Consider the following 22,553-nt stretch of genomic DNA (forward strand, 5'->3'; position numbering starts at 1 on the left):
GCAAGTGATGGACTGCGAGTAACTGTTCGGCTCTGAGGCGGAGTCGGTGAATTCAAGATTTCTTCTGCGGACGCAGAGCACAGTTCTCTGCGAAACGTAAAGAATTTCACCTTATTTTCTTGACACGGCATAGCCCAAAAGCCTATACAGTATAATGTCTATTTTGCTTTCTTGTTTATGCTATTGAAGGTTGTTTCAAATTTACACTTATTATACAACTCCTTCTCTGTGAAATATGTTCTGAATATTATAGCTTGCTTATCATCATGTTACGTAACAACATTAATCATAAGTTATTACCTTTTCTTTAATGGTAACCTTTATATGTTTGAGATTGGGTGGACCTGACCAATCTTTGCTGTAGTCTAAAACTTCCAAGTACCATCTCCCTCATTCTCCGACATGACGAGCAGTCAGGAGATCTTGTCATCTGTTTTATGAGGGATAGTGGCTTGTTCTATCATGTTTAAAAGTGAATACTCTGTTGTTTTTAATTATTTTTAATTATTTTTTGTTACCTACATTTTTTATTCTGATGATGATGATGCTTGTTGTTTTAAGAGACCTAACATCGAAGGTCATCGGCCCCTATATTTTTATTCTATTGACTGTTTTAGTCTGTCTTTGTGTATTCTTAATGTTTTTTTATTTTTACTTTTAATTTGATTAAATATATGATTTCATTTCAAAGACAATGTCTTGTTCCATTTTAATACATTTAAATCTAATTTTATATAATTTTTTAAGAAAATAAGACATCGCAAATTAGATCCACTAATTGTTTTAAATTCATAATCATTATTTTCATCATCATCTTTTAAATTCTAGTCAGTGGGTAAATTTTGAATTTTAATTATCATTCCATTTTGGTTCATCTCGTACCATTAGGGGCCAATGACTTAAATGTTAGGCACATTTAAACAAGCATTATCATCATGATCATAGTCATCATCATGAATGTCGAAAATGCTTTACCAAGTTGTCTGGGTATAAGAAATTGGCCTCCATTTCTTCTTGCATCTAACAGTAATATTCAGTACAGTAAAATGATATAAGGCATCCAGAAGCCAAGCCGACTAACTCCATCAAATACAAATGTTCAGTACAAACAGTTGAAGTTATTGATCTGTAAAAAACTCAATTTATTTTTCAGCATATTTACAATACACTCATTTATATTCTTACAATTAAGGTTATGTATTCAGCACTTTATAAATATATAAAAACATTCCAATGTCTCTGTCCCCTCCTAAAGAAACCATTTTCTATGGAGTTAGTCACATTGCCAACTGAAAGTTTTGACACAGTATTCTGAGTGGTTTGTATACACGTCATTTTATTAAACAAATATGCACAAACAAAACCCTTTTACATGAACAATGCACTACTATTATTGTAAGTCATTAAGTAGCACTTAAAATACACATAAGAAAATGCATAAAATACAAATATGTTATTCGTTGCCTCTATTCTGCATAGTGGTGATGAATAGGAGGTATAAACTTCAAGAGGTCCATTACATCATCCTTTTTTGCCATGGAGATCGGTCTGGATGTGTTCGCTCGCTGTGGAGTTAATCACTTTGGCCACTGAAACCACTGGTAAAATGTTCCGTTGCCAGAACAGATAGCGCATTATGGTGGTGAAACATTTTGAAACATTTAACTGTGGAGTTAGTTGTTTTGGCCACTGACAAATATTCAGTGATTCTACCTAACCATGTTATTACTTGCACTTGTCAAAATTTTGGCTTCTGAACGCCTCATATATGCAGTTGTAAGATAATGGCAGTTGGTCTGTGCATCAGTGTTAGGCAGGTTCTTCTCTGCTGTCATGCGAAATGTCCAATAATGATGTTTTTGCTAGCACATGTGCTGCTGCTAAGAATGAAATCCATGATTTATAACAATGAGATAATCTTAGCTAATCAATGACATTGTAAGTTTTAATCTTGTAGGATTCCCATCTCTGCATATGGGACAATAATGGGAGCTTGCTGACTCGATGGGCCACCCACCAAGGAGGAAGTGTATGGAGCATTGACTGCAATCAAGAAGCAGATTTGATGGTGAGTTCCCTATATATTGCCCCCCCCCCCCCTCTCTGATATACTTCTTTTTCTAACAGTCTTCTGGTGAAAATGAAAGTAAACATTAGTATTATTTATTTACCACAATTCTGAGGACAGAGATATGGAAGTTGTTGTTTAAAAAAAAAAAAAGACAAGCCCCCATACATATAAAAAAAATTCCTTATACATCTTGTCTACTTCCTGAAATACTTCCTGAAATCGTACTTTGCAATGTAATGTAAAGTAAATGTAAACTTGTCCCTATCCCGAGGTTGTGCAGCTCTTTGTAGGTACACCCCCAGTGGAGGGGGTAAGGAGATCTGCTCAATTAAGCAGCTTGTTCCAAGCCATCAGTGGAGAGATGGCATGGAATGGTATTAGCAGATGCATAAGCTTGAGTAGACCTTCTAACAGTAGGGAAGATCATAATATGAAGATATACAGTGGAATCTTGTTAGCACATTCTCGGTTACCATGTTTTTCTGTTTAACTTGATTTTCTCTAGTCGCAGGTCCAATCCCCCTAAATACATATTAATATATACCCATAATACGTTTTCTATTCCTGTTTACAACAATTAAATTTTTTTTGTACTCTTCGTTAGGGAACCAAGTTTTCTTCATATTTCATGATATAAATACAAAATTTGGCATCTGGAAAGCACAGTGTTTGGCTTCCTATTCCCTGATGTCCGACTCGTTGGTTGAATGGTCAGCATACTGGCCTTCGGTTCAGAGGGTCCTGATTCCCGGCCGGGTCAGGGATTTTAACCTTCATTGGTTAATTCCAGTGGCCCGGGGGCTGGGTGTTTGTGCTGTTCCCAACATCCCTGCAACTCACACACCACACATAACACTATCCTCCACCACAGTAACACGCATTTACCTACACATGGCAGATGCTGCCCACCCTCAACGGAGGGTCTGCCTTACAAGGGCTGCACTCGGTTAGACATACCTTTTTCAATAGTTAAAAAAGACCCCACACAGAGAATCCAACATTTACTTAAACTTGAAAAAAAAAAAAACACCTTATCTCTTCACTGATCAAGAAAATACAAAACTTTTAAACATTAACCTAGGTCTGCCCACAACTAAAACCCTCCCCAAGATTCATAAAGCTGACATTCCCATTTGCCTAATAATCAATTACAGATCCAGTTTTTTGGACAATATATCATAGTTCATCCAAAAAAATTTAACAAAAATTACAGATTTTTTTCTAACAAATATATCAAAAACACCACAGATTTAATAGAAAAACTAAAGAATTTCAACATCCAACCAAATCATTTTCTCCACTCTTTTGACTTCATCAGTATGTACCCCAGCTTTCAAACCTCAAAATTATTCCCCATCATTGAAAATAACTTAAATAAATACAGTCACCTAAGTAAACTAGAAATTCAGGACTTCATTTCTGTTTTAAAATTGGTTGTTAATAATAACTTTTTCACTTTTGACAACACTATATATCAAGAGGATGGCTTAGCAATGGGCTCACCGAGCTCGACAGCTGCAGTCGCTTAAGTGCGGCCAGTATCCAGTAATCGGGAGATAGTGGGTTCGAGCCCTACTGTCGGCAGCCCTGAAGATGGTTTTCCATGGTTTCCCATTTTCACAGCAGGCAAATGCCGGGGCTGTACCTTAATTAAGGCCACGGCCACTTCCTTCCACTTCCTAGGCCTTTCCTATCCCGTCGTCGCCAAAGACCTATCTGTGTCGGTGCGACATAAAACAAATAGCAAAAAAAAAATAAGCAATGGGCTCACCAGCCTCAGGCATCTGGGCAGAGATCTATCTGGACTTCTTAGAATACACAAAAATTGATGATGATGATAATAATAATTTTTCCAATATCCTCTGTTGGGCCAGATATGTTTATGATAAGCTTGTTATTATGAATGAAGAAATTAACACTGCAGTTTCTACACTTCTACTTCTCAACAACATTGACTCTCATATTAAATTTACTCTCGAATCCGAAACTAGCAAAGCTATAAATTTTTCAGATTTAACTATCAACAGACATCCTTCCTTTTTATCCTACAAAATTTTTAGAAAACCAACACAAACAGCAACTACTATCCGACAAGGTTGTATGCACCCACAAACACATAAACATGCATCTTATAATAGCTTAATTTTTCGTGCTTTTAGTATACCATTGTTGCTGGGCTGAGTGGCTCTGACGGTTGAGGCGCTGGCCTTTTGACCCCAACTTGGCAGGTTCGATCCTGGCTTAGTCTGGTGGTATTTGAAGGTGCTCAAATACCTCAGCCTCATGTTGGTTGATTTACTGGCACGTGAAAGAACTCCTGCAGGACTAAATTCCGGCACCTCGGCGTCTCCAAAAACCGAAAAAGTAGTTAGTGGGACATAAAGCAAATAACATTATTATTATTTATACCAATGTCTAAGAATGATTTAAAAAATGAATTGAATACTATCCGTGCTATTGCTGAATCTAATGGCTATAAAAATTTCTTCATAGATCGAATAATTAATAAATTCAAACACCGTCCCAAGAGCACCTTAACAAAAGAAAAACTTAATGTCTCGTCATTTTTCACCTTTACTTTTAACAAAGATGTTTATAAAGTTACCAACATCTTCAAAAAACATAATGTTAAAATATCTTTCAAAACCAACAGGAATATTGACCTCTTACATAATTCTACCTCGGTCAACAAATCTAGTTTTTTTTCAAAATCAGCAGTTTACAGATTTAAATACAACAAATGCAATTTCTCATATGTAGGCCAAACCAGACTTAACTTTAATATTATATATTTAGAACATGTTAACGCTTTAAAATATAATAGATTCTCTGCTGTAGGACAGCATGTGCATGATTCTAAACACACTTTCACTAACATAAAACAAGACATACAAATAATTGAAATAATACATAAAGCCCCTCTTCTTTCCACAACCGAAAAGTGTTTCATCCATTTCGACCAGTACTTCAATCCCAATTTCAATTTAAATGACATTTCAGAAAAACCAAATATTCTTTTCAACTTTCTCATTTTCATTTTTAAAAACTTTTCTTCTTTAAATTCAAATACAATTTTCCACACGTTACATGGTTCCTATCCATGGGGCCTTTGCCCCAATTACCTCAACCACCTGACCCAACTTAGATCCACTCTCCTTTCCTCTTTTTTTTTCATCTCTCTTTCAAGTCTACTATCTTCTTTCCCCCCCCCCCCCCCCCTCCTTTTTCTTACTCATTTCCAAATGTTATCCCTTACTGCATGTCATAAACTCTTCACTCTTCACAAAGTGAAATTTTATAGTATATTTTCTCATGCTTTTTTACTCGTATCCACCTCATAAATTGATTTTTACTTTCTAAAAGTGTCTCTATCTCCATATTGAACTCCAAATTTTTTTACGTTCAGACAACGCATTTTGAGGTTACATAGTTTTAAAGTCTAGGATTGTGTGTAGAATGCCAAAAACCACAGGCTTGTTTTGTTTTTTGTTTTGATTACGACAGCTGCAAAATACACAAAAGTAGTTTTTTATGGAAGGTTAAACTTGAGTATCCATACTTGTGATCCACTTTCCTGTTGGATTCCATTCTAAGATAAACTTTTCAACTGCTCCGTCTCGTTTTCTTAATGTATTTCCTATCTATCCCCACATTCTTTTCCTTATTTCTACATCAATGGGTTTCTGGGTTTCCTTACCAGCTTACAAAATCAAAGCTAATTGACCATTCTAGACGGCACGTTGTGACACCCCTAAGGAAGCTCAATGTACTAACTAAGCAACACAGGTTTTTGTTTGCAATCACTTCAGGCCACCTCATATTGATGATGTGCTCCAGACAATGATTCATGAACACTTGGTGTTGGTGTGTCATTTGATTAGTGACCTTCCATGACTCAGAACCATAAATAAGAATGGACTTTACATTGGTATTGAAAAGTGGGATCTTGCTTTTTCGTGACAGGTTCTTCCAAAATAGGATATAGTAAAACTAATGAGCTACTTTATTACTTTCCATACTTGAGCCATGATATCTCCCTCTTTGCCACCATTCTTTGTCATTGTATTCCCTATGTAGACGGAAGAACTTACTTCCTCTATTTACTTGCCAGATATGGTGAGCTGGTTGTTTGCAGTACCATTGATTCTCATCTCTTTCATCTTTTTCAGCATGTATTTTAAGCCCTACAACTACTATTTCATGTTCTAACTCCAACAGCTTCCCCTCTGTATTTTCAGCGTTCTTGAATAGTAGGCAGATGTCATCAGCAAAGTCCAGATCTAGGAAGCTGTGTTACTCCCACCGTATACCTCTGCTTTTCTCCTCCACTGCCTTCCTCATAACTTGATCCAACATGAGTGACAATAATGTAGGAGAGAGAATGCAACCTTGGTGAACACCTGAGCTGATTGTGATAGGCTCGGTTACATTTTCTTCGTGAGTGGTTTGACATTCACATCCATCATACATCTCACAGATTATGTTTTTGATTTTATCTGGAATGCCATATTCATTAAGCGTATTCCACATTGTGTATGTACGCATATAGTGAAAGCTATATTTACCATTTCTGAAGATGAGAGGAGAGTACTAAAAGGTATGAAAGAACACAAGAGAGTAAATATGAAAACCTCTTCCATTGGGGCTTATAAAATAACAGTGTATTAAAAGGTATGTAAAGCACAAGACAACAAACATGAAAACATTTGCCCTTAAAAGCATCAGCATATCATAGCGGGTCACATTCTTTCTAAAACACATATAGTGTTGAACTGTCAAATGAGGCCTTATGTTTCAGACCAATAGATCATTAAACATTGTTTTATGGTCACACTCTTCGACCATGATTTACTCAGAGGTTACACTCATCCCTGTGCAACAAAATGACTTTGGCCACCATTTGAATGCAACAACACTTTGGTAATTCCCGCCTTCATACCGACTCGAGTCGAAGATGCGAGTTTCAACATTTGCGGGAACTTATACGCTTAAGATGCAGATGCTTGTCCGCTCCGTGAAGGATTTTAATTTTATATTCATTAGTAAGCAATTTCACATCTTTTTCCATATCCATAAGACAAATATGCACCATGCTCCTTAACTTACGACGATTAGGTTCCTAATCTGCTTGTAAGCCAACTATCTTTCACTGTACAATTCAACCCAGAATAAATTTTTAACTTCCGACTGGAATGCAAAATACAAGCACAAACTGGCTCACTGCGTTATTCAGGAAGCAAACTGCTCACCAGCAAGCAAAACTGAACTTCTCTGAGGCCAGCAGCTTGCTCCCCAAAGATGATATATACCGTCTGAAGTTCAAGAATTCAAGGTGTTTTCCTGTTATTTCAAAACTGTCCCTGACTTGCCTCCTGTGACGAGGGCTCTTATCTGTGTTGAAAATCACATTCTGTTCACAAGGGATGAAGGAAAAACATTTTCAGAGCTGGGAAAAAATGTGATCGTACTAAGCGGTAATAGCAAAAATTCATGATTCGATACGTGAGGTTATTCTTATATAGATTTAATATGATGGAAATCTATACTTTGAATTTATGATGTGCTAATCAAGAAAACATCTTACCAATCAACAGCAGTTCCAATAATGGACAATTAGGGGGGAAATAAAATCCCTGTACACGAGCAAATATGCCCAAATAAATACCTCTTGCTATATTCGTGTCACACCATCAATAATAATGATAAAAATACTGATTTGGGTATACTCAAATACATACGTTGTAACTAGCTATATAGGTCAAACAGGAAGGAACTTTCATATATGTTATTTTAAAAAAAACCTCCAAAAAAATACAAGAGATTTTTGGCCATGAATGAACATACAACAAGTTTCACTCACAGTTTTACTTCTATTAGTTGAGATTAACAGTCCTCCTTAAAATGCAAGAAAGGTACTTTAATGAACATTTACAAAAACATTTACACTGTATTATATCAAAGAAATAATCCTAGCAGTAATTTAAATGAAATTCCTGAATACACCAGCATCCTTTTTGAAGAACTATTTAACATATTTAAAACACAAAAAATTTATAACCTGGTATCACATTACTCGGTAGAACGTGATCCCTCCCACTTTACTCCTTCCCTCTTCCTCGCTACTTAATCACCTTAATACAGCAACACACTTAGCAGTCATACTGACTCGAGTCCTTCAGCAAGGCCACATTAAAGGCAAGTTCCCTATCTAAAGAATATCAAATGAACATCTCTTTGGGACACAAAAAATTATATGTTGTTGTATGATTTATTATGTTAAAAAAAATAATATATCTGTATTGAAACCTGGCATGCTTCAATATATGCTATATGTTTTAGCTTTTCTTTATAACCGCTAATCCCTGGGTGGAGACCATTGGCATTCATACAGTTTTGGAACCCATAGTATATAGCATATGTTTCCTAATTCTTGTTTCTTTCTTTCTTATGAGCAGCAGCTCTTCGGCAATTGCTGCTTGCAATTCAGTATGCCACTTTGTAGCCTGCAATAAGGGCTTGGCTGGGGATTGTGGCTACTTCTTTGGAAGAACAGTATGCATTCAGGTGACTTTTATGGTTTTTCTCCATTAAAGAAGTGTATACAAGAAAATAAGAGGCCATTGAGTGTGACAATGAAATGTCTAATTTTGGAACATCCTATAAACTCCATGTTTGATTTGACAAATCAGGAGGAAAACCCTAGGTTTTGACTATATCTACTTGCGCTTCTGAGGTTGTACCACATATCTTGGAAATGGCCTTCCGTTCTAGTTTGTAATTAGATAAGTTAAAAATATTTGATATTAATAATAAGAAATCATTATTGTCATGCAGTTTATAAATATCATATTTGCTGTTCCATATTGACACTAATATCTTACAGTAGCCTTGAAAAGAAATGATTTTGATTTCACCTTGTTCAGTACCAATCAGATTCTTAAAGGTAACTTATTTATTAGTGACATATTGTTTACACAAATTTTTGGTACATGTTTTGTCCTTGTTTATAGGATGTCTTCAGGCATTACACTTAATAAAATTGATTTATACATAACTAAGAACATTACAAAAAGACTTTCAGACATTGCACACAATGTTTTTTTTCATATACTCTATGCTCGCTATACTAACAAAGCAACAAATGTTGACTTAGAATACTGTTCTTTTAAAGTAGTCTTCTTAGACTAAACTGTCCCAAATAAAGTATTGACTGGATAAAATTTAATAGTTTACATTAATTGCATCAATAGAGAATCTCTGTTTAAAATTTTAAGACACCTTGGACTACACCCCAAATTAATAAACATGATAAAATTGACTCTCACCAATACCAAATCAAAAGTGAAGTTTAGGGGTGAAACATCAGAGACATTTGAAATTAAAACTGGACTACGGCAGGGAGATGGGCTCTCACCACTATTATTTAACTGTGCTCTAGAAATGGTAATGAGGGAATGGTTTGGAAAATGTCCCCCCCAAAATAAAGATTGGCCGAAAAATCAAAACAAATTGCCTGGGTTTTGCTGACGATTTAGCATTACTAGCAGTGGACATAAAAGAAGCAAAAACCCCGATATCAGAACTTCAAAACATTGCAAATAAAATTGGCCTCAAAATATCATTTGAAAAAACAGAAATTATGCCCCAAAAACCAACACAGCTAAAAGAAGTCACCATAAATGGTAATAAAATCAAAATAGTAACTCAGTTTAACCCCTCAGCGTCGCAGCCATTTAAAGAGCTTCCTATCCCGCGGCCGGATGAGATTTCAACTACGCGCGACTGAAATACATTGATTCACTTAAAGCGTTACTACATGTATAAGAGTAGCCCGATATTCACGAAATTTGGAATTCCTTATGATAGAACTATGTGCGTGCAGATAATTACATAATTGTTTCACATTTCCTTAGAAATTTAGTTTCGTGTGATAGAGTTCGAAGCACTCTTCAAGATAGAGACCCAATTCACACTCCTGGCAGCAGTAAACCGACGTCTTCTTTTTGCCGTGTTTTGAACACACAACACAACGTCTCTGAGGTTTGGATTTCTCACTCGTGGGTGCTAATTTTCTGATAAAATGTCTTTCCTGCAACCTTGGAACTGTATTATCTGATGCGCGCCGGCCTTGAATATTTCGTTCCCCGCCCGAGCGGGCGTATTTTGTAAACAAACCTTCCATCTGCTGAACCCGATAAGATAACTGCTCAATGTTTGTCCCTGTGACTTGTCTGAATATTATTAGAGAATTTAGGAATCAGAATTCACTCTTGAAAACTTCCCTTTGACCTGTATAATTAACTATAGTCTCCTACACGAAATTTCCAAGTACTGGTTCTTCCTCATCGTCACTCTCATCATTTACCACTGCATCCATCGCAGCCACATCACCTATTTCATTATCACTGCTGCTAATACCGTCACTACTACTTCCGACTAAACTTTCATCTGAATTATACAATATTTCAAGCACGTTACTATCAGTCAAACCACGGCTGGAGCTAGCCATTGAGCGCGGCGCGTCACACGGACTGACGAAGCTGCAGTGAGACCGAAAGTAGCAGGACGAAACTGAATGAGGGGAATAACAAACCAACTCGATACATATTTCAGATAAAAGGTCGAGACTTCGTCTTTCAAACGAGATATATACCATGAACAACTGGTTCTCGTATCGTATGACAGAAAGCAGCACTAACTGATGCCTACACAAAGCGCTTGCGGAGAGTTACGAAAATATTACAAGCCGAGAAATAAAGACAAAATATAAATAAACCGCTCTCTTAATGTAAAATTAGAGCAAAGAACATCGCGCGGAAAGACAAACTTCTCAGATCATCATTTCTTTATTTTATTCTGTGGGAAAGAATGAAGCAAACAGACTTTAAAAAAAAGCAGAGATTAGTGCTCAGACTTACTTGACAAATAATTATCCGTGCAAAAATAACTACATTTTAACGATTTTCAGTTCTTGTTTACAACACTGATAAATCCGAAAATGTGTTCTTGAAAACAAAATAACTTGCATATCCATAACTCCAAAACTCTTCGCGCTATAGCCGTAAATGCGAAACCATGTATGGGTCTATACCACGTATAGCGGTCGGCGGCTACGGAAGAAAGGAGGGTCTATACCACGTATAGAGGTCGGCGCTGAGGGGTTAAATATCTTGGAGAAGTATTAACACATAACTTGAATGAAAAAATCTCATTCCAAGTAAGAACAAATAGATTAGCTAAAGCACAAAAATTAACATGGGATATCTACAAAAAGAAATGTCTATCAATAAATATAAAAATAAAACACTACAACACAGTTATAAAACTGGAAGCTACATATGCAGCAGAAACACTCTTTTACCTGAATAAACAATCAAAGACTGACAGACTTCAGAAAATTGAAAGGAGGATTGGAAGAACCTGCATCAACAAAAAATACCAGAAAGATGGACAGTGGCGGTTAATACCTAACAAAGTCGTGTACAAAGAGCTACAACCCATTACAGATACTATGTGTAAGAGGAGACTGGGATTCTTTGGACATATCACGAGGATGCAGGACTCGAGACTTCTGAAACAACTAATACAACACAATCTCGTCTCAAAAAATACCACAACAGGATGTAAATGGATCAGAGAAGTAAGAGAGGATCTGAAGGAAATAGGCCTTACAACAGAAGACACCACAAATAAGATAAAATTGAATACAAAACTCAAGAATACAAACCTCTGCTTTACCCTTACACAAAACAAACCAACAACACGCACATTTTCAACTGAGGAAAGGGCACGAAGATCAGAGCGTCTGAAGAAGTACTGGGAGGACCGCAAAGCCCGAACAATCCCTTCAAAGAGACCTGAACGACGGACTGACTAAAGTGATCCTATGTGGTCATAAAAGAAGAAGAAGAAGAAGAAGAAGAAGAAGAAGAAGAAGAAGAAGAAGAAGAAGAAGAATTACAGTGTCTGTTAAACTGTTGTAACTCATTGGAATAGACATAATCTTCCTGTGCTCTTACGTGAAAGGAACACCACATTAAGAAAAACTTGGAATTTTTTTATTCCAGTGTTAAAATGCAGCAAAATACTGCCAACATGGAACAGTAATAATGGTGTGTGGCCTCTGGAGAGGCCTGGTGCAGGTCTTTTGATTTGACTCCCGTAGGCGACCTGCGCATCGTGAGGAGGGTGAAATGATGATGAAAACAATACATAAACCCAGTCCCCGTGTCGGGGGAATTAACCAATTATGGTTAAAATTCCCAACCCTGCCAGGAATCGACCCAGGGACTCCTGTGACCAAAGGCCAAGCACGCTAACCATTTACCATTAAGCTGGACGCATGGAACAGTGTAAACATGAGCACACAACAGTAAACAGATCCACATGACAACATGGAATTTCATTTATGAGCACTACAAGTTTTAATCACCTAATGTTTATGTTGCATTATGTGTGTTGATCTTTTGTATTATCCCCGTATGACGTGGAAATGATTAGGACATCCCATTGAAGCTTTATGACGGGATCAGCAAGTTCATTTCCAAATTGTACCATATGTTGTAGTATATATAAGTGTTTAAAAAAAAAATAATTAAGAATAGTTCTAGTACAAGTTAATCTCCTAATAGACTGTAAAAATGTACAGATGTTTTAAATCCCACTCGTATCTTGCCGTTCTCATTACCGGCACATGGGAGTTGACAGCTAATATTATATCCATTGGATGTGAACTTATGTTTCATGCCACATTTGAACTTTTAAACTAGAACAGCTTGTTCACTCCAGTATGACCTAATATTCTTGTACTCCAGTGCAAATTGTTATATACAAAATATTGTTTTAGGATAATCCTAGTAAGTTTCCACTCAGAGCTCTGACTTGGAGTTTGAATTCATGGCTGACGATTCCTGCAATGACAGGCGAAACATGTACCATACTTAAACTTAAAATAATGACAATGTTATAGTCATAAAGACTTTACTAGTATTGAATAGGTGGCTTCAATAAATCAATTGTTTAACATTTAATAATTGAATTTCAGTACTGTCAAAGTGAAAGTAATCACTTGTAATCATAAAAGGTTTCTCGAACACCTTCCATTGACGTATTATTTTTCTTCTCCCAGTATCATTTCAGTGAATGTTTGCAAAATGTCAATCTCATAGCGCTTCAAATGAATTGTGTCATAAAAATACAGATACAGGATTGATTATCTGTCTCTTACTAATCACATACCATACCTCAAACTTTTTGGGACTTCGTGAATTGCATGCATATTTTTGGTATCCCAATATTATGTACTCTGAGCATACACGTCTGTTTAGATGAAACCAAGCTTTATTAGGAAAAAAAATTCTGGATTGTAAAATACACAAAAATTATAGCATGTAGCTGGATCAGTAGGGGTTAATTTATGAACTGCTGGTACTTTATTTGAATGAAATTTAAGTGTTTTAAGACATCATAGAACAATGTAGTCCAATGCCACATTCTTGCACAAGCCACCGAGTCAGCTTCGGTCTCATTTCCATTCTGAACTGAATGTCTTGAAAAGTCTCGTCAGCCAGAACTGGTTCAGATGTAGCTTTTTCTTATCAGAAATGGATCCTGTTTCAGGCCACTTCATAAACAACTGCACCATGATATTCTTTTATGGCCAAGCAGCCTTTGGAAAACGTTTGTGAGAATTAATTAATAATTTTTAATACAAATATTTCTTTAAAAAGTACATTTCTATGAGAAATATTCATTGTTATTTTGTGTATTGCATTTTCACTGTAATACACCGTATCTTTTTAGATACAAGCCCTCATCTGGCCTGCACTGAGTGGAAAGTTTCTCTCGTTATCATTTGGGGAAGCTCCTATACCTGACCTAGAGATCCCTAGCCCCTGATTGTCATACAGAACTACTTACAGCTTGTGAATTAATATTCCCCAGTATGTTAAGTTTGCCTCACCCCATATAATTATGGTTATTCCACACCACTTATATGATCATTACATTTTAGTACTTTTTCTACTCTGGCATCAATTTGTTCAGTTTCTGTTGGATGGTAAGTACAGGGGAATTAATGTGATATTTCCGTAATGATTTCTGAGAATTGACTCATTTTAAAATATCATCATGTTTATATCAGTTTATATGCTAGTTTATATCATTAAAAAGCAAAACCCCATGACACAACAGCCCTGACGGACGTTGCCTACCAAGTGACCGCTGCTCAGCCCAAAGGCCTGCAGATTACGAGGTGACAAATCCAGTTGGTCGTTATTCTTGTCTTTCTAGACAAGGGCAGCTATTTCACCATCAGTTAGTTCCGCATTTGTAATTGTGTAGGCTGAGTAAACTTGAACCAGCCTTCACATCCAGGTAGAAGTCACTGAACTGACTGGGAATCAAAACTGGGGCCTCTGGATAAGAAACAGGCTCACTACACCTAGACCACGGGGATGGCAGTTTACATTATCATCAGTTACCAATAAATTATACTTCTCTTACTTAGCTTTCATGGTTCTGCCCAACTCTATATTTTATCCTATTTAACCCATTAGTTCATAGAGTTAATTTTCAATGTTTTATTTAAATTTATCTACACATTTCCACTCTTAATAATTTCAGAAACATGTTCCAACAATCAGAAAGTTCGTAGAAGTGGTAGTTTTATTTACACAGGCCATCCGATATATCGGACACTATGCACTCAGATCAGTACAACAACACTAGTTACTCAGCATTATATTGCACAATAATGTTTCAAGCTAGGCAGTGTTAGAGAGTTGGATTATCTTATCCAATTTACAATGTAAAGCAGATCTACAATTTCCACTGAAGACTTATCACAATACTGTATACGCTATTTACAGTTATGTATTTGCTGATTAGGATATTCACAGAAGCATTTTAGGTGAAGTCCAAACTGGTCAAGCTGATCCACTCTTTGGATGCCACTATAGGACTTGACAGCTTTCACTGCGGTACAGACACTTTGCATGTTATTTTACGCTGGACCACCTTGATGCACCGCTTATCTCTATCTGTTTGCACCACCAAATTTTATGCAGTCGTTTAGTCCCCTTCTTTTTCCTCTCTGTCTTTCTTTGAAGGAGGCACTTCTCTGTCTGGTTTTCTTGAAATGTTCCTGTTGCACTTATTCCCTTTGAAGTCAGATGTACCGGGCGAGTTGGCCGTGCGCGTAGAGGCGCGCGGCTGTGAACTTGCATCCGGGAGATAGTAGGTTCGAATCCCGCTACTGGCAGCCCTGAAGATGGTTTTCCGTGGTTTCCCATTTTCACACCAGGCAAATGCTGGGGCTGTACCGTAATTAAGGCCACGGCCGCTTCCTTCCAACTCCTAGGCCTTTCCTATCCCATCGTCGCCATAAGACCTATCTGTGTCGGTGCGACGTAAAGCCCCTAGCAAAAAAAAAAAAAAGTCAGATGTATTATCAGTTTCAGAAATGTAAAGTAGTTGTCAAAGAATATTGTATGTCCCATGTTTGATTCAGTTCCACCTGCATCAGTGAGAGAACTATACTTCCTCCAAGTCCAAATTATTTCAGACTTTCATACACTTGTATACACTTGGAAAGGTGGAAAGGTATCCTATAGCCACTGGCAGAGAAAGAAGTCTAGCGAAATTTCACAATTTTGCACACCATCTGGGAGGGGGGGACAGGAAAACGGTCAGTCACCAAATGAGATGTAGATTCTGATCTTGTCCACTTTGGAGTTGCTTCTCTTGTGTTACAATTTGACCTACTAATGCTTTTGAATTTTGTATCAGGGATACCAGAAACAGGGGTACTGGTCCAATCTTACGTATTACTATTTTCGTATGGCAGCTTCATTTTGCAAGGTTTTCTGGTTTTTCAGTTCCATCTGTACACTTTCAGTGATATATTGACTACCACTGGACCTAGCCTTCCCTTTTTCATATTTTGTTGAAGTAATTTGCCTTTCACATTTACTCAGAAGTAGGTTTATACCAACGCAATTTAGATTACCTCGTACTCATCTGTCATTATCAGCAACCGTTACACACCCATCATCAGGAGGTTTGATGTGCTGCTGCTCTCCAAATGTCGGTTCTTCATCCAAAACTTTGAATATTTCACTCACCATCAAACTAGTAAGGGAATACAAATGTCTGAGACAATGCCTCTGTCATGCCAATAATAAGACATAATTGACATTTTTGTGTGTCAGTAGATTCATAAGAGTGTCAGCAATATGACCCATACCAAAGTTTACAATTATTGGAATGTGTGTATGTTGGGTATTCAGCCCGAAGGCTGGTTTGATCCTCTGCAGCTCTGCCAATAGCTGTCATAAATAGCCTAGGCGTCACTGAAGAGGCGTACTAGGGAAATGAGGAGTGAGGTAGTTTCCCGTTGCTTTCCTCACTGAGCCAGCCGTTGCTATTACATATCAGCCTGCCAAGCCCACTGAAATGCATGCACCAACCGACCCTATGAGTGATATTTTCACACCATTCATAACAGGGACTGGCTGCATAAGGAATGGTATTACTAGCATCACTCATACCTCAGTCACTTTCATATTGTCAAAGCCAAGGATGATACTGAGACAGGTCAATGAAAGTAACAAATTTATTCTAGCCCATACCAGAAGACATAGTGCACTGTAAATACTAGGTCCTGCCAGCAAAGGCATAATTATTGGAAATATTTGTTAATTCATAAATAAAAATCTCGACTGTTGCACAAAACTCTGTACTGTCTTGCTGCCATGCTCGCTATAAGTGTGATTGAACAATCAGTGGTAAGGATAAAGAATGATGTAATCTTGGTTCTTGTTAGCTACAGCCTTTCTGAAGCACAAGAAAGTATCATGGGCTTAAAACCGTGCATTAATATCACACAATTCTATTTTTTATGACATCCGATTTTTTGGACGCTATGCACTAATGAGTTAATGCAAAGAAACACAACTATTTTAATGTACGGAAGCCAAATTCAACATTTTTATTTTGCTATAGTTATTATAAGAAACACAACTATTTTAATGTACAGAGGCCAAATTCACCATTTGTATTTTGCTATAGTTATTATAAATTGTGTGCAACTGTATTTTTATATGTTAGGTGACAGGTGGTGGAGATGGTGGTATAAGTCTTTGGCCTTTGAAGAAGTGGAAAGATGCAGCTTTGAGACCAGCACCTCTCAGCTTTCAAGGAAAAGAGTACATTCCACGGAGGGTTGCAGTTATGGCTAGTGGTAATATAGTGACAACCACCGATGTTGGATGCTTGCTTTATTGTCTGGTCCAGAGCTCTGGGGTGGGAACATGGTCAGAGGTGTTCCATGATGCCCGGCTTGTCAACTACTGCCTTTTGGAACTTTCACGCTGTAGACATTATATAGCCCTAGCAACATTGAATGGCCATATACTCATCTTCCAAGGTATTGTTTACTACATTTTTCTCCTTGTAATTTCCTAATTTTGTGTGTGTTTTTAATTGGAAAGCTTAATATATAACATCTCTTTTATTGTCTTCTTTGTGAAGAGAAAGTCAGTTGTGAGCCTGCCCTCTGTGTCACTGTGGATATGGCTGCTGTGGATGGCAAGATATTTTCCATACATTGGCTCTCTACAAAGCTTCTGCTGACTTGTGGGGAACTTGGGAAGCTGGAGTTGTGGGCAGTGCAAGAGGAGAAAGGTGAGATATATGGGCTATTACTTTAAAATATAATGGTAGATAGGTAGAGGCACCTGTTTCTGAAATTTTTTGGGTAATTTAGCAATTTTTAAAAAGTTATTTTTGTATACTTTGGCTATTTTTATTTTATTTTGTCAGTTTAAAAAGTCCACTTTTTAGGAATAAAAGCTAAACTAAAAGATAGCTGATAGGCATATCTGCAGTAAAACATCATATTTTATTTTTATATTGTATCTTCCCCTGTCCCTGCTTGGCCTAGCTCAGCAGAGATGCTGCCTGGTGTATCCAAAAAAATTAGTCAAAGAATTATGTCTAAAATTATAATAAAATACTGGGACAAGTTCGGAGTACATTTTACATGAATGAGAACTCGACAAGTAGAGGGTAAAAAAGAAAAAAGCAGGTTTATTAAGTAAAAGCATAAAGATCAAATCAAAATAAAAGCAAGTACATATCTCTTTCTAGGCTCAAACTGAATTTACAGGTATAAGGAAAATTACAAAACAACTCCATTGGCCATTAAAATATATCGGTTCATGTACCCGCGAGAAAAGAGTTCTGAATAACATGGAACATAATGAATTTACGTCATCATGGTGGAGATCCCAATAAATCTGACTGAAACATTAGCCCGCAGGCTTTGATTTGGAACCGTCTTTAGACATGTGAAAAATAATGATCGACTCACATTATAAGGGCCTAATTATTCTAATTTCTGAGTTAATTGGATACACACTTATAATAATACATTTCTTTGGGACTGGTCCACAAAAATACCCTTCCAAAATTACACTGGCTCGACTGACGGAAACTGAACCAGTTTTGACTGGATGGGAGCCAGTGGGAAACGATCCCACGAGTTGTCTGGTAGTCATTACGTTGCATTGCAACACGCAAGCATTGGTCCAGTTTTCATGTTTCCAAACATGAGATCAGCTGGACGCAGAGGAGATGAAAAACAACCGTAGTTCACGCCAAGCACCCCGCATTCCATACATAAGCCTCTCCTAATGGGATCGTGTGTACGACTCACTTTCTCTTACCTCGTCCTCAGTGGAGACAAAACTAACCTTGCTCTATACCTGGCAAATAAGCTTGCCAAGCAGAAAGAAATCTCAGCTTCTTGGCCATCAAATACATCACTCATTAGAACACATGGTCTGGGGTACACACTCTCGCAAACTGAATAACTCGCACCGTCACCCTCAGTATTATCATCAATCTTGGCTTACACACAATCAGCATGTCTCATCACGGCCTCTTATCCAGATATGCCTCGGTTGCATCTCTCACAGAGTCGGCATTCACCTGCGTCTTTTGAGGACCCTCACTACTTTCACCGCAAAAAAAAAAAAAAAGCTACATCCTTCTGCACACATACAACCGCTGAAATTCAGGCACTAACTACATCATGCACATCCTGACTTCAGTCTGATCTACTATTTTCTCTAGATTTCCCTTCGATTCTCGTAAGGTGCAATGTCTTCCAGGGTACTGTGATGATCTTAACAGTGCACAAATTTGAATGTCTGAAAGACACTTTTGAAATTCTCTCGAACACACCTGATGAAAGAAATCCTAATGCAATGTCCATTCTAATCTACCACTAATAAAATTAGGGTAAAGAAAATGTACTCGGCTTCAAACTTATTTATTGGATATAATGAGCAAAAAAAAAAATGCCTGTCTGGCTTACATTTACAGCTAATGTCTACCTATTTACAATGGCCCTAATCTGAATCTGATCACTACATTTCATGAATTAGTCAAACTTATATTTCACTCCAGAAGCTACCTGCGACGCCCTGTTAGCTGCTACATATTTGCACCTAGTACATGACAGTGGTGCTGTCAACTGATCTAGAAGTCATCGGGTTGACTCCTCTTGGGTCCATGATGCGTCATCTTCTTTCTCGTGCCATTGATAGCTGCGTGGAACCTCGTTACACAGGTTGATATCGGAACTCTTCACTGCTTAGCTTGTATCTTAAATATACGTTCGCAACCTACTGTAGGTTAGGATACATTTTACGATATCTGTTTTTGCTACATTTGTCCTGTCAACCAATAGCTACCTAATTATGGGATATCTCCCGGTTACGTTTCAGTCCTTCTCAGCAGTATCTCTGATTACCGTACTCTAATTTGTATTACGGAACGACTCTGCATAATTTACAGTATTTAGAACAGTTAACACTGTTCGAATGAGCTAAAATAAAAAGGCAAGACTCTCTTGTATCACTGCCTGATGAAGACTATTGTCTATCTCGAACGATACATACAGTACGAATATCTGTGACACATTGGAGCGGGGTTGTACTCACGCTTTCCCTTTTATGAACTGAGGAGATCAACGCGCCTAATAATGATTCCCCAGCTAACAAGAAGCTCCCTTTGTGTGCGGCCAGCTACACTGTAACGGATATTTCAAATACATCATAATTAAACAAAACAGGCCCAGTTACTGGGTTACAAAGGCTTAATCAGCTCCATAAATGTCAATGGGAATTGTCCTCATCATAGATCTGTGGGATATGGCTCTGTAACTTATATGCAGGATTGAATTCAAATGATTTCAGACCTGGATATTTTGTGTTAGGGGATACCTTGATTTCAGATTCCACGCTCTCTTTGTCAGCTGCCAGCATGCCCACGCCGATGACAGGGTCTACAACAAGTAAAATTACGGTATCCTGCTTTGGTTCAGCTGAGAGAAAACGCTGCACCCTGCTTGCTACGTTTTTGATACGTTTATGCTCACGGCCACCCAGTGTTCTTACATTCGATCCTTGGCATTTAATTCAAAATAGCCCACAGTGTTATATCAATTCCATTGGACCGTGATGTGATACGGTTCAATATTTGTACAAGAAATATGATAGTTATACTTCTACTAGAAACACATAACAAACCATGGATGTTTGTAAAAATGTTGTCCTGCCATTACAAGAAGTCGGGACTAGCCTATACATTATGCGCCACATCAATCTGAAGAAAACAGAGATAGCATATTACTGGGAGTCAGAGCTTTTCTCCTGTCAGACAATATATTACAGTACATTGAAAATGACCTCTCACTGTTAACATTACTGACTGGGATCCATAAAGCATTTAGTGCAGCTTCCATACAATGCCCATTATGGAAGAACAGCAATCACGTCAATCAATATCTTGACCTGTTCTACATGAACTATCAAGTACATCCCTTAACACTGTGTGCAACTACTGCAAGCTATTGAAATACTGAACAGATAAACGTTGACTCAAATAAGTGTAAATAACAAGGATGATGGGCGCCACCTGCAAAACAATTGCAGGAATATTTAATTATGTAGAGCAACGAGCCACTCCCTCTCCCAAGGCGACGGTCATCAGGCTGACGAGGCTCCAGACTTACTTTATAACCTTACCTGTTGCTATATAACCCCTGAAATTAAATTTGGGTAACATACCAGGTTCAGCCTTACTCCACTGACAAAAGACTCACTTTAAGTTTGATTCTATGACTTTACTCCCAGAATAAGAACTAATATGTGACAAATACCAACAAAAATCAACACTTATGCAACCCACTTAGTGCTTGCCGTTTACATAGAGCAAATATACACAATACTACCCAACAAAATCATATCTTCACGAGATTTACTCGTTTGTCGTTTACAAAGCCCAATTACAAACCACTAAAATCACCAATAAAATAAAATATCATTTAACGAGACCAACTCGTGTTTGCCGTCTACAAAGGCAAATTACAAATCACTAAAATCACCAATAAAATAAAATATCATTTATACTTTTAACATACCTCCAGGTAAGAGCCCCACTGCACTCCACTGTTACCGTGAATCCTAATCTGGTAGAGAAAAGTACGACGACTATTTCTCTACATATGGATGCAACCTTCTTTACGAAGAGCATCCCTAACCTTATTTACACTTCTTCGTCGACGTCTTGAATCCTTTCCAATTGCCGGCTGGACAGAAAGTGTTACATGTCCGGAGGCAAGCAAACAGCAAAATTCTCCATCAACTGAAGCTGCATACTCGGCTGACAAGTTACAAACAAACACTTTCTTTTACAGAAAGTCCACTGCAAAGCCGGTAAGTCGTTGTGATTATACCATGTTCACTCCGTAACAGATACTCACGAACAATAGCAGATCGCATAGCAAACTACGCAAATACGTAGCTCCCGCAGACCGGTACAAATGAGAAACACACAGAATCAGCATCAGAGTCAGAATCAGAATAAATATCAGAATCAGAATGAGAATCACTCGCCGCACACGCGTACACACTTATATAGGCTTGCTACACGTGGTTATAGCATCCTGAATAGTTTACTGGTAGCAACGCTCTCACAGGCACTTCTTCCCGCGTCACTCAGTCAACCCAAACCTCGCTCAAAACAAAGCCCTCGCATTGGCTGTCGAGTATTTGATGTGACATAGAACGTCCACTCATGTATGTCCACATTGATCCACTCCAATTCTTCAACCGATACAACCTGCCGTACCCCGTGTTTCCAAGCCACTTAGTTGCAACACACACAACTGACCTCAACCGTCCTTCCCGATATAGTCGCTGTATTCCCATTTACACAATCCTTACGGCTAGGCCATATTTACAAACTCTTACCCAAACGGAAATTTATACAAAATATAATGATGCACATATGCAATATTCCCTAACTACACATTCTTATAATATTACGTTTTTACATTGTAAATAAACAAAATTACATGATTTTAACATTACAAACTATATACGAAAATTTTCTAACCTAAAAACTCGGGGAT

The 22,553-nt window shown here is 37.6% G+C and overlaps 1 protein-coding gene across 2 annotated transcripts in view; it reads left to right on the top strand.

The window, feature by feature from the left end:
• Window positions 1-22,553, top strand: part of LOC136858527 (tRNA (34-2'-O)-methyltransferase regulator WDR6) — a 274,003-nt gene that overhangs the window by 95,010 nt on the left and 156,440 nt on the right. For both annotated transcript variants that reach the window (XM_068225586.1, XM_068225585.1), the window contains exons 6-8: window positions 1,958-2,068; window positions 17,180-17,498; window positions 17,603-17,755. In XM_068225586.1, the coding sequence (XP_068081687.1) occupies window positions 1,958-2,068; window positions 17,180-17,498; window positions 17,603-17,755 (583 nt within the window). The remainder of the gene's footprint in view (window positions 1-1,957; window positions 2,069-17,179; window positions 17,499-17,602; window positions 17,756-22,553) is intronic.

The sequence above is a fragment of the Anabrus simplex genome, chromosome 1 (genome assembly GCF_040414725.1).
Source record: "Anabrus simplex isolate iqAnaSimp1 chromosome 1, ASM4041472v1, whole genome shotgun sequence".
NCBI classification, from domain to species: Eukaryota; Metazoa; Arthropoda; class Insecta; order Orthoptera; family Tettigoniidae; genus Anabrus; species Anabrus simplex.